This window comes from Pavona decussata, unplaced genomic scaffold, assembly GCF_977016875.1.
Source record: "Pavona decussata unplaced genomic scaffold, jaPavDecu1.1 SCAFFOLD_113, whole genome shotgun sequence".
Taxonomy (NCBI): domain Eukaryota; kingdom Metazoa; phylum Cnidaria; class Anthozoa; order Scleractinia; family Agariciidae; genus Pavona; species Pavona decussata.
Genome location: NW_028145527.1, coordinates 215,503 through 240,938, shown reverse-complemented (window position 1 = coordinate 240,938; position 25,436 = coordinate 215,503). Strand labels below are relative to the sequence as shown.

General features: G+C 41.5%; 2 protein-coding genes and 1 long non-coding RNA gene across 3 annotated transcripts in view; 2 read left to right on the top strand and 1 right to left on the bottom strand.

Moving 5' to 3' along the window:
- Positions 1 to 23,260, bottom strand: part of LOC146470572 (peroxidasin homolog) — a 29,107-nt gene extending 5,847 nt beyond the window's left edge. Inside the window, exons 1-13 of the mRNA XM_085121725.1 lie at positions 22,968 to 23,260; positions 14,135 to 14,206; positions 13,706 to 13,777; positions 13,234 to 13,305; positions 8,060 to 8,131; positions 7,760 to 7,831; positions 7,271 to 7,431; positions 6,083 to 6,367; positions 5,211 to 5,483; positions 4,519 to 4,794; positions 3,584 to 3,853; positions 1,607 to 3,265; positions 989 to 1,226 (exon numbers count right to left, since the gene is read on the bottom strand). Coding sequence (XP_084977851.1) covers positions 989 to 1,226; positions 1,607 to 3,265; positions 3,584 to 3,853; positions 4,519 to 4,794; positions 5,211 to 5,483; positions 6,083 to 6,367; positions 7,271 to 7,431; positions 7,760 to 7,831; positions 8,060 to 8,131; positions 13,234 to 13,305; positions 13,706 to 13,777; positions 14,135 to 14,206; positions 22,968 to 23,167 — 3,722 coding nt within the window. The 5' untranslated portion in view covers positions 23,168 to 23,260. The remainder of the gene's footprint in view (positions 1 to 988; positions 1,227 to 1,606; positions 3,266 to 3,583; positions 3,854 to 4,518; positions 4,795 to 5,210; positions 5,484 to 6,082; positions 6,368 to 7,270; positions 7,432 to 7,759; positions 7,832 to 8,059; positions 8,132 to 13,233; positions 13,306 to 13,705; positions 13,778 to 14,134; positions 14,207 to 22,967) is intronic.
- Positions 8,315 to 10,684, top strand: LOC146470574 (uncharacterized). The gene is made up of 2 exons (XM_085121726.1): positions 8,315 to 9,258; positions 10,519 to 10,684. Exons 1-2 carry the CDS (start codon positions 8,472 to 8,474, stop codon positions 10,539 to 10,541), a joined length of 810 nt encoding a protein of 269 aa, XP_084977852.1. The 5' UTR covers positions 8,315 to 8,471; the 3' UTR covers positions 10,542 to 10,684.
- LOC146470573 (uncharacterized) lies at positions 17,271 to 19,029 on the top strand. The gene is made up of 2 exons (XR_014866993.1): positions 17,271 to 18,300; positions 18,404 to 19,029. It is a non-coding gene; the product is annotated as an uncharacterized LOC146470573 (long non-coding RNA).
- Positions 23,261 to 25,436: the final 2,176 nt, after the last annotated feature.

Genomic DNA, 25,436 nt, shown 5'->3' with positions numbered 1-25,436 from the left:
ATATCGAGTTTCGTTTCCATACATTTCAAAAGCCCGGGTTGGAGAATGTCGTTCATTATACCGAGAACTTCGTTATATAGAGGTTCGTTAAATCGACATTCCATTGTACTAGAAAAGTTACTTTTCTCTTTCTTCTTTATCGGTAAAAAAAAACCCAGCTGATGGCAGACAATCAAACAACAGGTTGACTTTGTAGATAACCCTGGGTAAATACAGAAACCTGCATGGATTGCAACATGGACTTTCAAAATACCTTTTGGGACCCTAATTGTTAGTATCGCATCAGTCAGCTTAGTAGCTTATTTGGCCACAATGCCTTATTTAACATACTATCACAATAATCGTCGTCATCATCATCATCGCCATCATTAACAACAACAACAAAAGGAATCCATTGGGGAGTGAAGATGTCTAAAGCTGGGAAGGATGGAAATGAATTACAACATAGAGGTAGCTGAGAATCGACGCTATGCGGATCATAAAAAAAATCAAGACTTGATGATTTACTTTTGAGGAACAGCACTCAAACAGACACACATTTAAAAGTAACGATAAATAATGCCGGGGATGACATCGTGGGGTTATGATCATAAGATGGCTATATCGGAAATTCTACCCCAGTTCTGCTGCGTCAGTCACAATATTATTTCTCAGAGAGCAAATTTAGAAAATCCCCGGGAAACAAATGGATGGCGCAGTAGTGAGAGCACTCGTCTACTACCAATGTGGCCCGGGTTTGATTCCCGGACTCAGCGTCATATGTGGATTGAGTTGGTTCTGGTCCTTACTCCCAGTTTTTTCTCTGGGTACTCCGCTTTTCCCCTCTCCTAAAAAACTAACATTTCTAAATTCCAATTCGACCTGAAAAGTGTCCCCAATTAGTGCTCTGCGTTAAATACATTGACACTTAAATAACGTTCACCTTGGAGCGGGTCAAATCCGACTAAGAAATAAACAGGCATTTCATACAGACACAGAAATTTCATACCTATCTCCAGCTCTTAACCGTCTAAATTGCTCAGCTATTATACAAGTGAATGTAGATCCCAGCAGCGAACTAGGCACGAGTTCCTCCAACAGCCCCCCAACCCATAAATCGACGTTTGAAGGTTGCTTGTACAGCTCTTGTAGCTTCTCCCGGATGTCTGCATCGATTATTTCAGTTTTAAAGTCATCGAACGTTTCAGCCGCCGAAAGATTGCAGAGAACTCGCCAGCTGTTGTACCCTGTAGGAATCGAAAAAGACAAACTCAGACGAATGCGAAAATCCCAAGCGGAGGTTGAACCTTGATTTCAATTTAGTCTAGTTATGCATGAGAGTGCTGGATATTTGGCCTAGGAATTAATGAAGCAACTTAATTAGCGCAACACTGAGCCTAAAAGAAGTAGCAAAACTCTTAGTCGTTTCATTATACACCAAGCACAGGCCAGATGAGACACTACAAAGAGAGAATGGATGACCCCATAGATGTCTTCATGAGAGATGGACCTCTCACTTTAGTTCTAAGTTCAGTGGATCTAAGCCATCTAAAGGCTCCGATTAGTAATCACTACAATATTGAATGTGAGTTAGTTTTGCTTTCTCTTATATAAAGTACAAACTAACCTGGCAGAGCATGGTCCCTTCCTCGCTGAATATTAAGCGCACCAAGATCTAAGGCTACCTCATGAGCCATCTCAAAGAGCCTCTCTGTGAGTTCCGTATTCAGAAGCTCGTGTTTGTCCTCGCGGCTTTTTGCGGCCCTACCGAACAGTCCACGAAGGATTGGATCAACACCACCTTCGGTGACCAGGCGATATGGCGAGAAGAAGGCCTTGTGAAGGGGAATGTTGCCTTGTTCAATTGGCTGAAACGAGGAGTTGAGACGGAATATTATAGGATTGATCAATCCGTGGCCGAATCTAAAAGCCGCGGTGGCAAACGAATTTACAATTCCTGCATTGATGCTGGGTTCGTAGCCTCCGTAGGTCCCCAAAAGGGACATTCCTTGAGGGCCAAGAATCTTAGGTAGCCATTCTGTGTAAGTGATGTGCTGCATTTCAGCCCCGACTATTTTACGCGCCTCGTGGTACACTTTATCCTCGTCCCAGTGGGGATTAATTTCTCCCAGTTCACTGGCAATACGGTTGTGTTCTCGCATCCATATTGTGTGCATTGACAGCAGGCCAAGCTGTTCGTTGGCGCGGAAATCTCCTGCCAAGAAGCATGGGACGGGGCTGTCGTCGGGTTGAAGGCATTCGATGGGCGTGTCGCGGTTAAAAGGAAGTAACGGCTTCCCTCTACCGGAGCTTGAATTCGACTTGAGTAAGCCCCTGCTGTCAAGATCGCGGAGGTTTAGCATCTCTTGTTCGGATGAGCCGTAGACATTTGACCCATCGATATAAGATGTTATCTGATTCATTTGTTCTCGTGGGGTCACCGCGCTGAAAAACACGGAAGTCGTGCCCGTGCCACAGACTGCACTCGAACGCGTAAATTGCATGCAACCGTGCCCCTTGATGCGGTGATCGTTTTCGGGAATGGGAATAGGAAAACACGGTGGCTGGTTATCACAAGTGCTGTATTGTTTAGTGCAGTCCAGTCCGTCGCTAAATCTCAGCGTACTCAAACTGCTGACAATGAAGTCGATGTCGTGGTCTAGAAATTGCCCCCACTGCATCAACATGTGAGTGAACTGTTCATCATCGCTAACCTTTTTGGACGAAATCAGTTGCGTTGACACGAGGCGTGCGCTGGGTTTTCCTTCAGTTTCTTCCCATCCCACAGGAGTATTAAAGCCGTTCTCATACACTGGGCTCAACAGGCGTTTAAACGGCGTCAGAGACGCGCCCCACATTGGGTGCTGAAGATTATTGCACGTGCCATCGAACGTGCGGTATTTCCGATGAAAGCACATGTCTGTGCAGTTATTCATGCGGCGATGTGCGCTGCAGCCCGACAGGTTAGCGATCATATTCACGTGAGCTGGAGAAAGTAAGTGGAAAAAGTTGTACTTGTCGTTACTAACGTTCACTTTGTCCATCTCCTTCACGTGCTCGTGTACAAGATGAATCGTGCGCTCGAAGATTTCCGCGGCTCGGGCGATCTCCTGCGCGGCGGGCGAAGGAAAGCGGAACAGAGCGAGAAGATCGCTGGGTTTTCTTGGTTGGGATGATGAAAACAGCTTCTGAATGCTGGCGTTTAGCGCTCTGTCTACATTGTCCCTGGCTTGAGCAAGGGATGAGTTGACAACATCAATGCCAATCAGGTCTTCATCTGTAGGCACTGAAAAGCGAAAATCTGAAGTTAAGTCATTTCCTTTTCTTGCTGTCTTATTGTCGTGTGACATTAAAAGCAGAAACTGTGCTTAATACATAGCACCAATGAAATACTGGGAAGGTGTAAAGAGGAAGTACACAATTTTCGACCGATTGAATTGATGTAACACTGAGGCAACTCTCCTACGTACGTATACACTCTTGAAAGGGATCTAGTCTGAGTCTGCCCATAAAATGATCAAGTATGTCCAATCAAACGGTCGCTAATGGTTATTTCGTTCCTTGTTTGTTTAAAAGAAATCAAAAAAAAAAACAAAGATCTTACCTTGTACTGTAAGTGTCATCTGCGCAGAAGCCGCGCCAATACTGTTGCGAGCCGCACACTCGTACCGCCCCTCGTCAGTCTTGCCTACCTCTTCGATGGTTAGAGTTCCGGATGAGCTAACCGAGTACCTGTTTGCCTCCGTGATATGCACATTATTTTTAATCCACGTTATGATTGGCTTAGGAGCACCGTAAGCGGAGCAGCGAATTTCGACTCTTTGTCCAGCTGTGACAATGATGTCTGTCGGCGACTCAACAATAGAGGGAGGAACTGTTGAAGAAGGGTGAGAAGACGAAAATACATTAGAGTACATTGTTTTGCTATGTCTGTCGGCGACTCAACAATAGAGGGAGGAACTGTTGAAGAAGGGTGAGAAGACGAAAATACATTAGAGTACATTGTTTTGCTATGTCTGTCGGCGACTCAACAATAGAAGGAGGAACTGTTGAAGAAGGGCGAGAAGACGAAAATACATTAGAGTACATTGTTTTGCTAACCGTTAATTTAATTACACCGTTTTCAAAGTTAACTGTGGATTCTTAGAAACCTAAAAATGAAATACAGAATAAACAAAACCAATGTTACAACTTAAAATAAAGTACCGGTTACATTGACGAACCATCTCGATATTTGCTCTGTGGCTATCTGCGGTAACGACTAGAAAACTGCTCGGTTGCCTTATCACTCGACCTTGAAGTAACTTCTTGCTGTTAATTAACTCTTTCGGTAGATTTCTTTTGGCTCACAGTAACTGATACGTTTAACATAACCGTAAAGAGACTTCAGAGCTCACGTTTCGCGCGCTAGCTCTTCGTCAGGGCGAATCCCGAAGGGCTAGCGCTCGACACGTCAGCTATCGCATCTCTTTACGGCAAATTACCTTATGAACTCAGTTGATAAACCCAAATATTTGTTTTAATAATAATTTTACTGACCTCTTGGTTTAACAGTGAGGAACGCTCTCGCCAGTACCACTCCGATGACGTTGATGGCTCGACACTCGTATTGTCCCTGGTCGTTCGGAGAAGCATACACCACCCTTAAGGACCCTGATGGCAGCACAATATGGCGGTCTTGAGATGGAAGGCGGTCGCCTTCTTTAGTCCAAGCGATATCTGGCACTGGGTAACCGCTCGCTCGGCAATCAAGCTCTGCAGTGCTGCCTTCCAGTACTTCAGTGTCCTGAGGACTTACGGTGATTCTTGGTGGGGCTGTGAGGATTACAAACACGCAAAAACTACACAAGTCAAGTTCCATTAGAAAACCTGGGTTTGCTTATTGAGGAGCATACATTGATGGGCTAGTAGCTACTACAGATACTACAGATACTTCAAATACTACATGTGCTAAAGAGGTATTGATGTTCACAACGGTGTACTGTGATATGGGTACAGTATGGAGTGTGGCTGGGGACAATAAAGCCCATGCTGAAAGTTGCAACATTGTTAAATAGCAATGATGGACGCTCGGGCGAATTGCTTTTTATGGCGAAAGTTTTATAAGCCACTTAGAGCGCAGTAAATCCAAACCAAAGAAAACGCGAATTACTTTCAACATTCATTGAAAACTGCTCTGACACTTACAAACAGTGAACAATTACCACAAGTCCCGGGTAAGTTGCAATTACCTGTTACTACCAGCCTCGTGGAAGCAGTCACTCCCCCAGCTCTGTTAGTAGCTCGACATCTGTACATACCATAATCCACCTTGCGTACAACCCGGATGAACAAGTCCCCGGATGGTCTTACTTCATAACGAGGATCAAAGGCCAGCGGTAGACCTTCCTTACTCCATTCAATATGAGGCCTGGGGTTACCGCGGGCGCGGCAAGTAAGGGTGACGGAGTTGCCTTCTATTGATTCTATTCTAGACGGAGGGTACCGAATAAGCGTTGGTGGAGCTACAGGATAAAAGAAAAACTGTAAATATAACGAATATTTTGGCACTTACTCTATTTCAATAAGAGGAATTGCTGACGATGACCCCACGGCTAAGTTAAAAGAAAAAATTCTAACGACAATCAAAACGAGACTTTTTAATTCTTTGCTCAGTCTTTTTACCAATCTCGTACCCAGAGTGTTCAGGCTTTTTGGTCAGCGGGGCAACGCCGGAAGACTCTGGGTACGAGATTGCATTTTTACTAAGAGATAACAGGAGCTGCGGGATGCTCGATCAGCGGCCATTCCCTTACCAAGATTGCTACTTTGTGTATGGGGACCTATACTGTACCGTTACGACTACCGATCACCACGATCCTATACATAGAGGACCTACCATATGCATGACCAGTAAGCTCGTGGATTCACGTGAACGCTACGAGATTCTTTTCATGTAAAGGAAGAATGTAGGAGCAATTATAGAAAACTCAGCCACTATTTTGAGTGGAATCTAGTTGGTGTGATTTCCCACGAGTCATAAACTTTGGTCATGTAACAGAGAAGTGGTATGTACACTGGGTTTTAGATAATCTGTCCAAAATTGAACAGCACCCTTGTTTACCTTCCACGCCATAGTAATCCAACACCGCTTTGCTAACGATCTCCCCAGCAGAGTTCTGTGCCACACACTCGTAATTTCCTTCATCATCAATCTTAGGATCGATAATTTTTAAAGTGCCCTCCTTGCTGACGACATGCCAGTGGTCCTGTTGTAAGGGCTCGCCGTCTTTCCACCATGTTATGGTCGGGGTTGGATGTCCTGTGGCCAGACATCTTAATAGCACTTGGCGATCAGTGACTGAGACTTCTACACTGCTGGTTGGCGTCTTCACAAAAGTTGGTAGAGCTGTGACAGAAAACATCAAAAAGAGGCGAGACCTGAGGACGAACTATTAGTGCAGTATTTCAAATGTGCACTTGAGTATGATGGTTATAATGATTGATAAATGACCGCTCTACATTAATAACAAAAAACAATCCAAATTAATAATCAATTAATAAATTACTAAAAGTCACCAGGAGCCGCGGGGTGCTCGTTCAGCCGTCATTCCCTGACCGAGGTTGCTACCTTATGAATGGGACCTATACTGTCCCGTGACGATCACCAATCACTAATTAAGTCCCCACACACACCTTCCTTGACTTTAGCTCATGCATTGTCACAGGCTCGTCTTCCGTCACGTACCTACATCTTTGCTTTGTTTGAATACAGTTTTTCTTGTCATAATTACTGAAGTGCGAGATAAAGGAGTCTACGTGTTGAGTGAGTGTGATATTGGCGACGTAATTACCAAATAGCAGTACTATTTCATCCGCTCCTGCTTTAGGTTCGCTTCTGATATAGTGGGTTTCATGTGTGCCTTGAATGCAAGGGACCGAGGTTCGAGTACATTTTCACTCAGTATGTTATATCTTGATACATGAATTTTTCAGTTAGTGAAACAAGCATATTCGGAAAAAGAAAATCCGAGTTCTCCTAACAGGAGCCGAACCTATGACCTTTCGATTACTTGTTCGGATGCTTTACCACTGAGCTTAGTACAGGGGACACGTAGGAGCTAGCCCAGTATATGTTATATCTTGTGTTATGTGTTAATTTAGGCCACGAAAAGTTGGTAGGATATTGAGTTCGAGAAAGCAAAACATGTTCAAGGAAAACACTTCAGGACAGGTCTGGGTGTCAATATTATTTGTAGCCTCCGTTAAGATAGCATTGTTTTCTGTATGCAAACAACACAAAGAAACTCACTGCAGTTGAAGTCTTCAGGTGTGAGTCTTACGAGCGATTTTCCTCTTAGATTCTCTGGTTCCCCACAGGTTGCCGCATTTTCAGTGTTTGGTGTCTGTTTCAGTAACCTGGTCAACCAAAGAATCTCGCACGTGCAGTTTAACGGGTTTGAATCAAGCCGGCTGTAGAGAGCGCAAAGAAATGTATCTTCTTGATTAAATTAGAGCCACTCTGTACAACATAACAAACAACCTAATGGAACGTATGCAAGCAATCCCTAGGGATTCAAATGACGCTGGTGATAGTGTCTGATAACGACAGAAGCTAATAAGAAACCTGTTGTTGATGTTATACCAACATGGCAGCTATGAAGTCACGTGCATACGCTTCATAGGCAGTGAATAGGACAACCTCGTCCCCAGGGTCTGTCCTCTTCACGTCCCAGGGAGCGAGAGGAGAGAACCTGGGGACGAGGTTGTGAATAGGAAAGAACAAAGAACAAGAACTTACAGTCTTCTTAGTGAAGGGAGATTTTTAAACAATCCTTTTGGTATCGACCTCAATTTGTTATGATGAAGATATCTGCAAAACAATGTAAGGATATTTTAACTGTAGTATCGTAATATATAACAGCACACGGAAACATAGCAAAACGATCATTACTGCAAGGTATTCAGATTATTCACATTCCAGAAATTTCGCCTAGTCCCTTAAAACAGTACCAACGCCATACGATGGCTATGGAACCCACCACTGAAACAATATTAGACAGAACGCCAACTTAAACTGAATTCTTCTGAGGATACTTACAATCGCTCCAGGGCATAAAGATCACTAAATGTTTCTGCAGGGATGTCCTCGATTTTATTTAAGTGCAAATATCTACAAAGAGAAAAATAGTATTCAGAAAATTTTCGTACGTACATGAGTCCTCACCCAACAACTCGCTTCCTACAACGATTCCTTGACGCGTAAGCACGGTGGTTATATGCTAAACGTGAAGATATTACAACCCAACAGTTGGATGTTGAGCCTGATATCTGCTACTGAGTTGTTTCCTCAGAAAGAAATGTATTTATCATGGGTTACGTAACCTCATTTTTGGGTGTTTGTGACACTTTGTCACAATGCTTCATTAGCGGGGCGTCGGGTATATATATGCTGAGGCCTCGATTTGTATTCATTCGAGTCATACGACCGCACTCAGTTCGCCCTCTAAATTATGTCTGACACCGAAAACGTCGATGAACCAAATGTCGAGGTTCCTCGTGGCGACGCTTCGCAGCAGATTTCTACTCCGCCTTCTACGTCTGAGCAGTCTACTGATTTAGCCTCGACGTTCGCTCTCTTTAAAGATTATTTTGACAAGAAGTTGACCGCGTTAAAGAGAGACATCCAGGAAGATTCCTTAAGCAACAGCGACTCTATTGCTAAGAAGCTGAAAGAAGAGTCCAAAATTTCCTTCAAGTTTGAAGGGAACAAAAAGCAGTTCTACTTCAATTCTGGCCTTGCGGAGAAGGTTCAATCGGCTTCCACCGCTCTAGGTAAAAGGAAACTTGAAGTCGTTCGCAGTTGCCTAGAAGAATTGGATTCTGACATCAAGAAACGCAACAAGCTTATCAGATTGGCAGATAAATCCGCCGCTGGTTGGGATTTGGTTAACGAGTATCTATCTGACGAATTGGCTAGTGGATCGGAGGACGAGAAGCGTATTCGGCGTGCAGAGCAGAGAGCCCTTCGCAAACGTAAAGATCGTCAACAGCAGAAAGGGAAGTCCGCAGTCAAGCAAAGCCAACCTTCTGCCACCACCACTTCATTTGCTGGCCAGCGTCTTTTCAACTTTGCTTCCACTTCTCGTGCCTATACGTCTGTTAGCAAAGCAAAGCCTGGTGATATTTGTTTCGCCTGCGGTCAGCAAGGTCATTGGAGGTCCGAGTGCCGTGGTAACTCTCAACCAAGATCTTCAAGTTCCAGCCAGACGAATTCTGGTTTCTCCTCAAACGCTGGAGGTAAATGAAAGTTTTCCCAAGAACTTGGCGTTTAAGTTAAGTATTCATATATCTTGTTATAATGGATCTTTCCAATTTAGAATTTTTAAGAGAGATTGATTTTAGTTCATTAGTCGATTTCGATTACGATCGCAATCTATTTGAATACGAACAGAATTCTGTATTGCCTGTACTCAAGGGCAGACTTAAGGCTAAGCTTGATTATTGGTATACCATTGGCGCTAATAACTTTGTTACTGATACTATTAAGTTCGGATATCGCATCCCTTTTATTAGTACCCCTTGCAGGGCGTTTTTGAATAACAATAAGTCAGCTTCGGATAATGCGTCTTTTGTCGAGTCGGCTATATCTGAATTAGTTGGTAATCACTCGGTTGTTGAGGTACCTTTTGTCCCACATGTTGTTAACCCGCTCTCTGTGTCAATCCAATCGTCAGGCAAGAAAAGGCTTATTCTTGATTTGAGACTTGTCAACCAGTCTATTTGGAAGCAAAAGTTCAAGTGCGAAGATTGGAGGGTCTTGTTATCATATGTCAACAAGGGTGATTTCCTTTTCAGTTTTGATCTTAAGTCTGGCTATCACCATTTTGATATTTTCCCAGATCATCAGACATTTTTAGGATTTTCCTGGGTTTTTTCTGGTACTGTCAAATATTTTTGTTTTACAGTTCTACCTTTTGGGCTTAGTTCGGCCCCGTACATTTTTACCAAATGCCTCAGGCCGCTTGTTAAGTTTTGGAGGCTTAGTGGCATTAAGATAGTTGTGTTTCTCGATGACGGGTGTGGTAAGGGTGAATCTATGCAAATTACTAAAGAGCACTCGTTTTTTGTTCAGACATCGTTGAGTAATGCAGGGTTTGTTGCGAATTCCAGTAAATCACTTTGGGAGCCTACGCAGTCGCTTGTCTGGTTGGGTCTGAACTGGAATCTTTTTTCTGGTTCGTTTTCTATTATCGACAGGCGTATTTCCAATTTCATTGCCCTTATAGAGAAATTCCTTCTATCTGCCCCGTATGTTACTGCTCGGGATTGTGCCTCGATCGCAGGCCACGTTATGTCAATGTCACCGGTATTGGGTAATTTGACTCGTCTTAAGACCCGGTTTTTGTACAAGGTTATAGAATCCAGATCTTCATGGGATTCCCGGTTCAATGTCGGGCATCATAACGATTGTCTTTCAGAAATATTTTTCTGGAAAAACAATATTGTTAGTCTTAATTCTAGAGCTATAGTGCCTTACCAGGCGCCTTTTTTGCTTAGTTTTTCAGACGCTAGTAACGTAGCCTGTGGCGCGTTCCTTGTTGGTACTGAGGAAGTATGTCATCGTATGTGGAGTCCATGTGAGGCTAAAAAGAGCTCTACATGGAGAGAGCTTAAAGCTGTACATTTTGCTTTAACGTCGTTCAAGGATTCGGTTCAGGGCAAGTCAGTTAAATGGCACTCTGACAATCAAGGGGCTGTTCGTATAGTTGAGATAGGGAGTCCTAACGCAGAATTGCATTCTATCGCGCTTGAGATTTTTGATTTCTGTCGGATTTTTCATGTTCAGTTTGTCCCTCAATGGGTTCCCAGAGAGCTTAATGTTTGTGCTGATGAGATTAGCAACATTATCGATTTCGACGATTGGTATACTACCCAGTGGTTTTTTGCCCATTTAGATCTAGTATGGGGCCCCCATACTGTTGATAGATTTGCTAATGCATCCAATGCCCATCTCCCTAGATTTAATTCTAGGTTTCGTGTACCGGGCACAGAGGCTGTTGATGCTTTTTCAGTTTCGTGGACAGCAGAGAATAATTGGCTCGTTCCGCCGGTTCATTGTATCACAAGGGTTATCCAACATCTCCTTGCATGCCGCGCCTATGGGACTTTAGTGGTCCCTTACTGGCCGTCTAATGCTTTTTGGCCATTTCTTTTTGCAAGCCCACTCCAGCATCAACCATACGTTGTTGAGTCCATTTACTTTCCAGATCCCTCGGGGATATTTGCTCTTGGCTGTTATAAGGATTCGCTTATTGGCCCTCATAAGTTTAACAGTGCAGTTCTAGCTGTCAGATTTGACGCTAGCTGTTACGTTTCTTATTCTTAGGCATGGTGCCTTTATGCCGAGTGGCTTCTGATTGCAGTGATTTTGTTCTCACTGGTCAACGACTATCCTTAGGAGCTCAGAGAGTTTTTGTTAGCTTGTTTCATGACTGTGTTTCGAATGAAACTAGTTTGCCGAGTGGCTTGTTTTCTACTTCATTGATTCAATTGTCGCCGAGTGGCGTTTGTGCAGAGTTGTACAGAACTTTTATATTGCAAGTTATATTTATTTATTTTTGCAATGTTATCGTTGTTCTCACAGATTTTGTCAGAGGGGCTTTGCAGCCTAGTTTTCAACATGTGGAAGACAGTCGCCTTAAGACATTAAGTCAGGATCTCCCTGAAGTGCTGCTAAAGAGCAAAAGTGCTAACACCGCCAAGAAATATGAAAGAGGTTTCAATTCATGGAGGAAGTGGGCTTCTCAGTTCAAAGAGATTAAAATTTTTCCCGCTTCTAGTATTTATGTTTCTTTGTTTTTTCTTAGTCTGATTTATGAATCGGTTTCTTGTAGTATTATTGATGAAGTTCACTACGGGCTTAAGTGGTTTCATGATTTAGCGGGCCAACCCGACCCATGTAATTCACCTTTTGTTTCTCAATTAATAGAATCTGCCAAAAGGCTTCTCAGTGTTCCAGTCAAAAAGAAAGAACCAGTAACGCCTGAGGTTATTCAGCGCTTGGTTGCACATTATGGCTCTGCTTCCGCTAGTTTGTCTGATTTACGTTTGCTCATTTTGTGTGTTTTGGGTTACGCGGGGTTTTTCCGCTTTTACGAGTTAGTTCAATTGCGCAGGTGTGATTTTCTATTTGAAGATTCCTTCATGAGAATTTTTGTTCAACGTAGCAAGATGGACATTTATAGAGATGGGGCTTGGGTGGTCATTGCTAAAACTCTTAAGCCTACTTGTCCTGTAACGTTAACTCTTCGTTATTTTGCAGTAGCTTCATTTTTGGAAGACAGTGAAGATTATATTTTCCGTCCTCTTACTTTTCGCAGCAGTTATGGATCTTACAGTTTTCGCGGCTCTGCTCCATTGTCGTATTCCAGGGCGCGCGAGATAGTGCTTTCTGCTTTTGAGGCCGTTGGCCTTTCCAAACTAGATTATGGTCTTCATAGCCTTAGAGCGGGAGGCGCCTCTGCTGCAGCAAATGCCCAGATTTCTGATCGTTTGTTTAAGAGACACGGTCGTTGGAAGTCAGATAAAGCTAAGGATGGCTACATAAAGGATAATATTCTTGCTTTATTGTCAGTTTCTTTGTCATTGGGTATTTAATTTATTTCCCGTTCTTTTAGTTCGCCTCGTACACGGCTCGTGTTGACACACCCTATAAGTGGTTGCTTATTACATGATAAATGTTTTATATTCGGTTGAGCGGGTGAGCGAATTAGAATATAAAGCTTTGTTCCACATCACTCACTTTTCTCCACCAAGGTGTATACATGATGGTGAACGTTTAGATTGCGGAAGGGGAAGGAGGTGGGATTTTGTCGATCAGTTAAGAAAAGTTTTCCTTGACCCCTTGGGAATTCCATTTTTCTCGGATGACCGTCGTCCTCAAATAATAAGAGGAACAGAAAAGAGAAGAAAAAAGGTTATACTTCACATGAAAGTAAACGACTTTTGTATTCCTGTTGGAAATTGTTTTCAATGAGCATCGGACCACCAGGGCCCTTATTTTTTGATTTGATCCCTCCCCCTTCCTCCTTACCTCCTCCATTGAAGCCATGTTTTTCGCACGCCCTTCCGCAAATCACCCCACCAAACCATACGTCACAAAAACTTAACACTCCCAAACACAATTCTGGGAGTAACCTCACGATGAACAGCCTCACATTCAGGTGGAAGGAAAATAATCGGACGTAAGAAGAGCTAATTTTCTGTACTTACAACTGTTCAAGATTTATCAGACCACTAAAAGCGTTCTCGTGTATCCTTGTCAGCTTGTTATTGAACAGATAACTGAAAACGAAAAACAAACAAACAAAAATACGTTGTTGAAAATGATTGGCGCAAATTTTTAATGTGTTTCGACTTCTTTTCGATTTTTCCGCGACAATTATCCCAAAAATAGCTTAGCTATAGTGGTGCAGTGTTGTGGAACAGCTTACCAATTGAGTTGTGTCAAGCTGGAACTCTAAGATCTTTCCTTTCTGGCTGTAGCAGTTTCTTCTAGTCATTAAATCTAACACGACTCTCATGTAAAGCAGTTTTATTTGATTTGTTTTTTTACTTTTGTTACTTTATAGATTGTGCAGCTTGGTGTGACTGATGAGAAAACCGTGTTAAAATAAGTCAAGTATCAATGTCAATGCCAAAGGTTAGTTATATTGAATCACAGCACTAAGAAGGAGCAACTCACAGATATTTGAGGGACGTCAATCCACCGAAGGCCTCAGGTTCTATTGTGTGGATATTATTACCGCTAAGAAATCTGGAAAGGAAATAAAGACCACAACAAATTAAAATTTGTTGACAATCACTTAAAACGTTCAAGAGAGGGAAAAGAGTGGGTGGGTGGCGAAAGGAACGCCGCTTTTCCCACCTATTTAGCCGTAAGAGAGGTGGAGTGACCTCAAATATTTTGACAGGTTTTTCCCCAAACTTAACTTTAGTTTTTGTTTTTTTTTTATGACAAATGTAAGTCGTTAATCGCAGCTTTAACAAAGTGAAAGTTTCGAGAAATTAAAGATGGCGTACACTTAGAATGCCCACATCATGTGAGAGTTTCAAGCTTCCTTAAAAAGTTAGTACAAAGGCAAAAGGTAATACAAGGCATTGCTATACTTACAATGTAGTGAGTTGATGTAGTCCGGCCAAATCCCCATCTCCAATCACTGATATGTTGTTGAAGCGCAGATCCCTGTCAGAAAGACGAAAAATATTATTGGATAAAGCAACCGGATGTTTGAATCAGGGAAGAGATGACGCGCGTGCTTGTTAATTGGTTGTAGGTTATGCTTTTTCATTTTTGTTTCTCGTTCGTTGTTGTTTAAACAAACCACATTTCCGGTAACCGAACAAAAGAAAGCAATCGCGGAAAGACGGACTTAAAATCGTGAATGGCTGTATGCTTTGCCCTGATTGGTTAATAGCACTGACAGCAAAAAACACAGCAGCGATGCCAATCGCAGGCAAACTGTTTTGGGCTTTGCTTTGGCCAGTTATGGTGTATACTGTACAAATTACTTTTGACTCAAAACAGTCTCTTTGTTCTCTAGCTTCTCTCGCAATTTTTCTATGCGTAACACCAGGAGAAAGGAATATTCCGAGTAGATTTCTCGCATGAAAAGGCCAAAGGTTAAGACTTTTAAGTCTGTCAATCAAATATCTGTTGAGTAAGAACCTCCTTATTGAACTGTTTGTATTTCTTTATTTAGGGTACTAGTGAAGGATTTTTTTTTTCACTCTTGCACTTCAATCACCTTGACATTCAAGAGTTTAGTTCTTTCAAAAGCTATCCACAGGCACATCCAAGTTGGCAAACGTAAACGTTAACCTTCAGTCAATATATAGTTGCTTTTAACCAAGCCTAGATTCCAGATGTAAACACAAAATCGTTCCCAGGTTCTCTCCTCTTCCCACAGAGGCCAAGTACAAAAGGCCACGTGTGAACAAAGACAAAGCAAGGGTAAAATTATTCTACACCTGGAATGAACGCTAGGTCAATAACAACTACTTGTTTAACACATGCAACACGAAAATATAACTATAATCGGATTAATCCTGGGTATCAGGCGCTCGATCAGTTTTGTTGTGACACGATGTCGGGGACGAGCGCGGATTATGAGCACGAAGCCAAAATAAGTGAAAAAGCGTGGCAAAATAATCCTATTACGGGGCCTTTCAAGCCTCTTGGCTCCACAAGGCATCAATTCAGTGAAAATCGCCTTTTTCCTGTTTTAGCTAAGCTTTGACCAAAATAAACAATTGTCAGTCGAGGTCAACAGGCCATATGGCATTGTTCCTCTAAATTCAATCTTTAATCTTCAGCTTTGGATGACAACTAAGCTGCCTATGTCGAACGTACCAACATAGAACTCGTTGTTCTGGAGACGGAATCTAGCCATAAAAGTTCAACCGGAAAAAACATAAGGTTAACAAGGCATGGAGAAAAACAGTATCGACTTAAGCCTACTTTTTCTTGTTCCAATCCATTTATTTTACAACATTGGAAAGTAAAAGGACGAGTGTCTTGTAGTCAGGTTTCCTTAGGTTTCAGTTAATTCGCTATACCTTTTGCATTTTATCCAACCTAAACTTAACATGAATTAATTCCTTTACAAGAAAAGTATACTATTCATACTTTTAAGAGCGCAACAGTTGGAAAATGGGTAAAATTCCAAATTCGGTTTTGGCAGATAGTGGAAAATAAACAACACCACCGGAAGGTATCGCTGAAAGCAGTGATACTCTACGTTTTCATCCACAGTTTACCGCTGACCTTTAGCAGATGGCACAGCAGGACAAACAGCACCACAGGAAAGCACTGATTACAAGACTTCATTTGAATGGCTCCACTCAACTACAGAATCAAACGTCAAAGCCACACAAAGTGAATTATGATTGACTCTGACAATAAAAGGGTTAAAGATTGATGTAATGCAAATTAGGTGGAAACTACCGGCAGGAAATCAATAGATAGCAGTCACTTCAACCTTCCCTTTGTCATTCTGAGCGATATTCGACGTCGAACGAAAGGATTTTCTGGAGGGATGAAAGGGTGACAAGTTGTTCCCTTCCGTTCGGCCCACGCAAGTCTCAACCAAAACCACTTCCCATCAGTATCGAGAGCACGTTTTCCACAGAAGCAGTTGAGCTAATTTTATTTTAACATTTCAAATTGTTATTTAATTCTTCAATTGCACTTGTACGAACAGTTCATTCTAGAATACGATGGTCGAACCTTCACTCGTAAACATATAAAGCGTAAAATGTAGAAAATTACAATGCATCTCCAAGCAGGCCTCTTTGAATTTGAACAATGACACCTTATCTACAACTCCGCCTTAAATAAAAACGGTCAGTCCTCCCTTTCTGGTTGCGGGTTTAATTCCTTCAGTTTAATTAAAACACCAGTATTGGAACTGTGTATTGCAAGGAGAGTGACATTCTGCTTACAAGCATGTGCACAAGCAATACTAGACAAATATTACAACCGCTAAAGCTTGCAAGGGAAATACAATGAAGCAGAGGAATTAGATCGTTTTAGTTATACACACCCTAAGAAGAGGATTAAAATAGATTGAGATTAACATCGCCATCCAATTAAGATGGCAACACACATAAGCTTGCTTAAGCCTCTCTTATAGTTGTGTCCTCTTAACTAACGTGACCGGCAAAAGCATTCACCTGAAGGCACAATAAAATACTTATCTATAAAAGATTTTTCTCTCTGTGTAAGAGAATGCCACCAAAAAACGAAACTGGCATTTGCCTGCCACATGCGCATAGCGTTTGCTTGGACAAAATCCAACTACCGTTTTTCGCGGTCCGATCGTATCAAGTTTAAATAAATGATACGCCTTGCAAAAAAAAAACACTTTTTCCTGGCTCACACTGCCACACACACATCCGTCAAGAGGAAGCTCCAAGCTGAGATGAATAATTTTTTTATTCGTTAAGTTTTGCGGTTTGGAAAAATATCAGTTAGCGAAGGTTTGTCAGTTTTGGATTTCCTAAACATAGTGCGTCGCAAAAAAGAGTCATATGATATTATCACCTCAAGTGCGTTAATTATCCTTTAATATGTAGCAAGGATGAATTGATGGTGTCACGTTAAGTCTTTTTTTTTTATATGACCAATGGAGGTAGGAATGATTTAAGAATAAGATGACATGTTTTATTCCCCCCCCCCCCGGCCCCCCATTCCCCCAAATATATGAACATTATCCTTAGGTTTTGGTTTTGTAGCCTGTAGCTGCTAGGGTGTCTTTAAGTTCATCTACTTCAGTCTTAACGGAAACGTGTTAGATGGTGACAAGGCAGGTTTGCTAAAGATGTGTGAAAATAGTTTCATTGTATGGGTATCGCCAATGATGTCATGGGACCCTCGGTCAAGGTTGAGCCGTATTGAGAACAGCTGGAACAGATGCAGCACATGTCAAAAATGGTACTATTCTAGCCTGGGGTGAGGAAGGTCTCACGTACGTGCCATGCGTTTGATTCGTGACCGAAGTTGTTTCCATGGATTCTGTGCAGCATCTAAGGGCGCAAGGTCTGGGGAATCAGCACTTGTACCTCTTTGTAGATAAGGTCGTTCTGGGTTGCAGTTCCAGAAGCCATTTAAGGATTATTAAACTTGGTTTCTGTCGGCTGACCATGTTTGGAGAATGGTAATGGCGATTTCGAGTAGTTCGTCTATTTTGGTCGCACCGAGAAAGCGTATTTTTGTGTCTTCCATTAGGATACATGTCTTGGTTTTCTCGCTGAGATAAGTTCCGTCTCTGCGTGTGGACGTCAATGCAATGTGGGATTTTCCATGCACCAGTGGTCAAATTTGGTGAAAACATTTCAGATATCTAGCCAATCCTTTTCCATTTGATGGTAACACTGCTCGGTAGTGTTGGCACTATTTGCTGTATAGGCGATTGGTTGCAGCTTGCCTTCGCTGTTTGGATGAAAAGAACAGTGCCGAGGCATTCCTCTCTTTTGTCAACATGGATCAACACTGGTTTGGCAACTTCGTAGTATTTATAGCACTGGTGCTGTAGCGATTAGCTGTTTCGCCCTGGGATGCTTCGTCCTGAGTTTGGGCCCACACCAAGCGGCCGTCTAACTGGGTGAGTTATGCAAGTCAGAGGCTGGATGGTGGTGCTTAGATTGGAGCAGTAGGGTGAAAGGTAGTTGGCTATTCCGAGGAATCTCTGCACCGTTACTTTGTTTCGTGATGGTGCCATTCAATGGCAGCCATTGATATAATGGCTGTTACCTTGTCTGGATCACTTGCATGGCTTGGTCGGTGTTAATGCTGTCCATGAATCTGATGTGTTTGAGTTTGAATTGAAGTTTGCTTTAGCTGGGTCTTAAGTATGTTTTTCTTTGTGCAACCCTTTCTCAGGGCAACAAACGGTGGCCATGGACTCGGCGTTGAAAGAAATCTTGAATGACACTGTCAACATCTTCCGGTAACTTGTTCCTCACCTTCACAGCAGTATTGATGAAGCTTCTGTCCAGGGTGTTTGTATTATTGATTAGAATGAATTGTGCATCAGTGGAGGGGCATGGAAACATTCGTACGAGTGACCCGGCGTGTCACAGACGGTTGAGGGAGCATGACACGAAGATCTGCTGGCCAGTGACTTGCGTGCATTCTGTACAGAACTGTGGGTGCAGCTACCTGCTGCCTATGGAGCAGACTGGGAATTGTTAACTTTACAGAAGCAGTGGTTGCATCAGTGTCAGCAGTCTTCAGAGCCCGCTTCTGTTGGTTCACTCAGTGAGCGATAATTCTTCGAGTGCACCTAACGATCCTCAATCCGTCCCTGTTATATGTCAATTCGAACTTAGATGTGGATGCTCACATGTTTAATTCTTAAGAATTACAGACCTAAGATTAAGGCACGTGCCATACTGGAGCCAATATCAACACAAAAATTTCTGAAATGATAGGGAATGTTATTCCTACTGGTTAGGCGTTCCAAAGAAATACAATAGGGCCAATAAAGACATTTAGTTTTAATATAATCTGGCGGACAACTAAGTTATCCGATCATAACGGGGTAAACAGGCTAATTTAATCCTTTAAGTTTAAAGAGCCCCCTGCAAGCTAACATCCTTGTAAAAATTCTCGAACATCGTCAGGTGAAATATTGAAGCACGAACTCAAAACAGCTCAGTAGTTTCCATTTGCATTGTCACACTTTAAGCTTTCTGCTACAGTTAGAACCACATTAAATGATTCAACTTTTTAAGCTGAAAATGAAAGCGGTGAAAAAGGGAGCTCGTCCCTAGACTACAATATTCTAATAGACCGCAGTGCAGAATCAAAAGGGACTAAATGCGCCACCTGACTTTTCAAAATAGCACCAGATTTGCAGTAAGATACCACAAGTGAAAAGAACTTAATAGAAGTTAGAAGTAGAAGTTAATGTCTTAATACATGGATTTTACAGGGAATTATACGCGGTGGAAATTCAAAGGTATTTTGGAGGAAATACCTAACATTTTCAATGTTGTAATAGCGTCAGAGAGGCGACTTGGAATAGGGAAGAAAGACTGAGAAACCATTGTGCAAACTTGAGTACAAAACCCTGGAGCCACTGTTGTCCCGCCTGTGGGTTTTTCCCGTTACGGTTAACCAATAAGAATAATCAAGTTAGTTATTTTCGAAGAGACATCTGGGACTAGCAGAAATTTCGGGTAATATGTAATTCCTTTTGCTATAACGTCGTTTACTACCAAGCAACTTGAATTTTCTATCAGTATGTTACACAAATTGAGGAAGAAATACCCACCGGTGCGTATTGAAAGCAAGTAATGAATGATTTTAAATTTCAGTATGGCCTTTTATCGCGTAATGGATATAAATTCAAGTTCCACACATTTTTTATTGGCCAAGGTCAAGATCCAATGATAAACTTTTGTTTATCATTTTGCAACAGACTTGATAAGATCTTCATTGAACCAACCTTCCGTTTTCAATGTAGTCATCAAATTTTGAAACCATGTTATTCAGTTAATATCCAATCCATATCACTTTAAATTTTCCAAGGAATAAACTCTTGTCTTCAAGCCGAAATAAATATAAAAGGCACAAAAAGAAACCGGCCGCATCAATTTGAAGAATGACCATAATAATATGCCTCCAGGGGAAATTCAATGATATTTGAGAGAAAAGATAACTGCCTGTAAACATGGGTCAATTGATCTTTTCAACAGCTTTTAGAACCGATTATAATCTAAAAATTGATGATTCGACCTCAGGAATTCCGAGTTCCTCAAAAAATGTCCCTGTAAACAGTTGAAATTGTAAGCTTCTTTACAGTTTGCATTTGTGAAGTTGGAAGCATACGAATCTTCTGACTCAGTGACATGGGTGACAAAGACCTTTATCTTCACAAGGCCCGGTTCGTGGAGCTCAATGCAAAAACAATTACATGACCTAAAGGCAAAGAAAAGACGCAAACAATCTGGAATGGCTAATACAGCGGTAACGCATTCCGTATAAAACCCACTATTATTTTTTTCGTCCCGCTCTGGGACCACAGACTGACCATATGGTCCAAAACGTCTGGTCAAACTAGTCGTTTACACTAAAAAAATAAATAGAACTGTTCCTGAATTTTGATTGGAGCGCTGCAATCATTTTCTGTCATGTTCGTATGGCCTTGAGAGCGCTGAAGTCCTTCTGTGGCAACGCGGCATAGGTTCTTCCAGGCATAGCGACGGCTGAGAAGGGACTGGAAAAAATACCATGCTAATGGAATGGTGACCCTGTCCTTGCTTAACGAATTAAAACCGATTCTGTGGTTGTTTGACAGGACGTCTTCTCGACGATGATCAGTTCGCGACGCTCAAGGATGTTGTTTGTTACTGAGGCAATTCACAACAAAGGAACTTCTTCCCAACCAAAAAGATATAACAACATGAAGTATCACTCTGTATATCTTCGTCAGTGTTCTCCACATATTCCTAATAGCACTACTTGGAGAAACTTGGTGATCATTTCTGCAATTCTCATGACCTGTTTGCTTGATCAAATAGTATTATTGTAAGGAGAAATTAGATGATTGTCACAACTGAGGTTAAACGAGGTGTCCGCTCAATAGACTTCAAAAAACGAGAGATATTTGATATCAAGTGCTTACTGTCTGAACGTTGAACATGCTGGAAAGTTCAAAAATGCGTTATTGTCTGTTTGCTTCATTAAAAGCGACAAAGAGACCGATAGACTTGCACATGCCGCAAAGTTCACAAGGTCAAATAAAAAGCTTACACCAAGCAAACAACAACATAAAAGAACCGCTTTAGTGTTCTTGTGGTGCTGTGTAACTGTAGAACAGAGTCCGACAATACTATTCGTAGTTGCTCTTCTTCCTGGTTAATATCTTTTGGCGTTGCCTCTGAATTGTTATTGTGAGTGTAACGTTTTTTTTTTCGCTTTTTTATGTACTTTTTGGTTCAGTCAGGTAATCCACATCCACGATCCGTAGAGTAGTGATCAGAGATGTGAAATTCGCCACAATAATTTGGATTTTATTTTTAGCAATAAGACTCTCATCAGTAGAAACAAGATGTAAGGGTCCGTTAACACGGGTTTTTGACAGTTGAAACGCCCATTTGAGATCTCATTTTTAAGTACTGTTTTAGAGATTTTACAGTAAATATGGGCACCAAATTTAAAGAGTTTCCTTGCCTTGGTGTCCGTTTAGTAAAGGGTATCTCGGCTTAAAACAGATTTGAACTTGTCAAGACAAACGTTCTTGTGGTACTCTTCAGACTTCAAACAGTCCCTGTTTTAAGCTCACGCTTTTGTTAGTATAAATCTAAATATAAACAGGAGCCCAATCTAAATATCCCTCTCTAACACTAAAACTTCCCGACAAATTCGGTAGTACCAGCATACCATAACAGGGAGTTCCCCCCCCCCCCCCCCCCACCCATCAATGTTGCAGGGTGGTGATCTTGAATGGTGTATCGAAATGCATTCCTCTACTGAGCTCTTCGCGGGTGAAACGTCAGCGATAAAGCGCTTTGAAAATTTTCATTTTTTTAAAAACTAGTGGTCTTATCGTATTGACTGGACCCCTAGGGACTTAGGTGTCACGGAATGAAACACACAAAAGACACGATTTTCTTCCATTACGATGGATGCAGCTTCATGAACTATTTCAGCCATGAAGCTAAGGTGTCAACATACGAGTTAGCAAATGTTTTTAAAATTCCATTTAATAGATTTTAATCTATTAAAGTACTGTGACAGTTAATGTTTGACCAACTGAAGGTTGTGGCAGGAAAATGGTTGATTCCTATTTATGAAAGAAGGCAAAGATGTGTCCGTTTTAGCACGATAAAACACCTTTACCGGAAATGTCTTGCAAAGCAACGTTGTCAAACTTCAGGATCTCACACACAAACTTCTGAAAATTTCGATCAATGTTGCTTTTATTTTATACTGTAACAATTGAAAGTGGTTAAGGTTGTCTTAGAACCAATTGATGACTTTATAGATAGTAAGACGTGACCAAATGCTACCAGTGTGTGTTTTGAAATAACACTCTTGATGTCATGAAGGTCGTCTGGGCGACATAGTGGGTTTATGCAAGACGTTTGTATTTATGCTTGGAACTAAGATCTAACAATTAAACGGCTTTGTCACGTAAAGAAGGTTTTTATCCTGCGAGAAAAGCCAACAAGATCCAGCATTTCTCCGTGAAAAGAAAATCTTGGGAATTAAAGTTGTTAGGTATTGTTTAGTTTGGACTCGACCCAACTGGACCAGAATTCTAGTTTATCAACATTTACGAGTCGAACATGGGATATCCCACTTGTCTTTAAATCCCGTTAAAAGCTTTCTTAAGAAATACTTCCAACGCACCGAAACGTCGATGAACAGTAAGTTCTTAATAAAGTGGAAAATTCTGCGTGGGTTTACACTAAAAAAATTCAAAGGCGCTACTTACAAGTCAACTGTTGTTGGCGGAACAATCGGTATTCGCGCCAGAGAGTGGTGATTGCAGCGAACTGTCGGCCCGGCTTGTGTTCTGTAACAGAGGCAATTCTCCGGGCATGGCGCCCCTTTCCTGATTAAATACAAAACGATAACGGCGAGAAACACGCGACAGGCCGAAACGCGGAGTGTGGAAAACATGTCGGGCGCCATGGATCCACGCGACTAAATAAAACGTTGGTGTCAGCCGAAATACAAAAGGTAGTTCGCTCGCCACAAAAATATCGGAAGTCTCAGTGATGCATGCCGAGATTTGCGGGTCGAATTACGTTTTACAAGTTCTTGCTATCTATCAATCAAGCTTCTCAAATGACAACTGGAAGATTGTTTTCAGAGGAAATCCTTTGGCTGTGCCATATACTCAGATCAATCGACGCATTTTGTGGTGACAATAAATTCTGAAACCCATCGTTACATTCTTTAATAAGGCTATTAAAGACCTATATCTCAACCAAACTGATTCACTACGTCACTATTTCAACTACAGTAGTACTTAGCTGCCGTGACCTAGGGGCAGAGCTACAAAATTTTTAAATCTTTAAGTATCTATAAGTGAGACGTCATACAGGTGACTCCCGATCAAAGGAAACGCAAACTCGTTCAAGAAAATGAAGCCTATACGGTCGAGTAGTAAACAAGCTAAGCATCCTGTCCGAGGGAAACGGGGTTTTTTTTTATCAAGAGGTGAGCAGGCGCTACCCTCTCCCCCTCCCTGGGGAGAGACTGGGAGGGGGAACTTGGACAGCTTTTTAGACACCGTCTAACATCCCTAGTAAGTTTTGCAAATGTAAATGACACCATTGCAATATACATAGCATTCCCCGAGCTCCACATTATTTCACTCCCTTCCGTCCGTTATTTCGTTATCTCCGTTCAAGCGCGAAGGATTCCTCTGGGGAGGAGAGAGAGAGAGAGCAAGCAACAGCTACACATCTCGGTAAACGTCGACATGACTATCTTCTGTTAATCCAGATTTTGTAAAAGTTCAGCGTTTCATAAAAATTTAACCATGCAGACACCTCCCTTAGCGAAATTTAATGTGAATTGTCTAGGGGAAACGGTTTTTTGCTCCACATAGCAAGATCAGATGCTCGGAGCTGAGGGGGATACGTACTCCCTCTAATGGATTCCATTTACACGACTATTAGTAAAAGAAACTTTATTATCGCATATAATGAACTCAACTGACTATTTTATAAACACTCAATTAACTTCATTTGTTTCCTCGTGCTTCGAATTGAGAGATAAACTTCTCTCCGGAATGATTACTTCTACTGTATGAAAAGTTTAAAATAAGCAAAGACTTCAGTTACTTTATTTATCATTATTTTTTATTTTTATTTATTTATTTATTAATTTTTTATTTTATTTTATTCTATTTTAAGTTATCTTAGGAATTAGTTAACGAATCAATAACTAGCTATGAATAGCTTTTGCAATACTGTATTTGTTATAGTCATGCAAATAAAGCTTGTTGTTGTTGTTGTTGTTGTTGTTGGATTATACGGGGGCTAGGCTCCACCCGGAAAGGGATCCCTCTTTCAAACTGAACTAAACAAACTCAAACTGAACTTTTTCAAACTGCTAAAGGAACTGCGCTGGTTTCCTGTTAAATCACAGCTCAATCTCCATGACGCCGTGCTTGCTGTCAAGTGTATGACTGGCTCCGCCCCCACTTACCTCTCATCGAAGTTTCTAACACGTGGTGAAGTAAGCGGTCGCACGACTAGAAGCTCTCAACTTTTGCGGATTCCCCTATATTTAAATCTAAATCTGGACAAAGGAAATTCTGTTACCGGCGGTATAGTAAGTCTCTGGAACAGTTTGGACAGTTCCTTTAAACTCTGTAACTCTGTTCTTATTTTATAGCGTAAACTTCAAGCCAACTTATTCGCCGCTTTCCTTTCTAGTCTGTCTTAGCTTTGACATAAAGATTTTATCTTGTTACTTTTAGCGACCATTCTTTTGCTTAATTTTTACTCTTCTTGTATAAATCATTGCATTGCATCATTGTAACTTTTAGATTTACTATTGTTCTGACGAAAGGTGTTGTAAATTAATTATTTTTGTCACTGAAAAGCCTTTTTTAGAGAGTGTCATTGAAGTTTGTATTGTATTGTAAAAGAGTAGGACCAACCGGCGCTCGAAATGTCAGCTCTCGAACAGGCTCAAATAAAACTAAATATTAACTTCGCAAAGAACGCTTTGATCGTCAATTTCCCATGCATATACATTTTCAGTTGCCAGGGGACCATTCGACCACCACTTTAGATTATCATGTTTACTGAAGCCTGTAACAAATGATTAGGAACATATGAAACAAATATTTTGAACTGCGGATGGAAGATCAAACAGAAGAAAGATCCTCGCAGTTGCGAAAAGAAAGCCTAAAAAAAAAAATTCAGGCTTGAACGGGATTCGA

What these genes read in the sequence shown, in the direction of transcription:
- LOC146470574 (XM_085121726.1), top strand. Translation starts at nt 8,472, where the DNA reads ATGTCTGACACCGAAAACGTCGATGAACCAAATGTCGAGGTTCCTCGT. An exon ending in TTTCTCCTCAAACGCTGGAG is followed by an intron (nt 9,259 to 10,518) that starts GTAAATGAAAGT and finishes TTTTTTGCTTAG; the next exon opens with TTTTTCAGACGCTAGTAACG.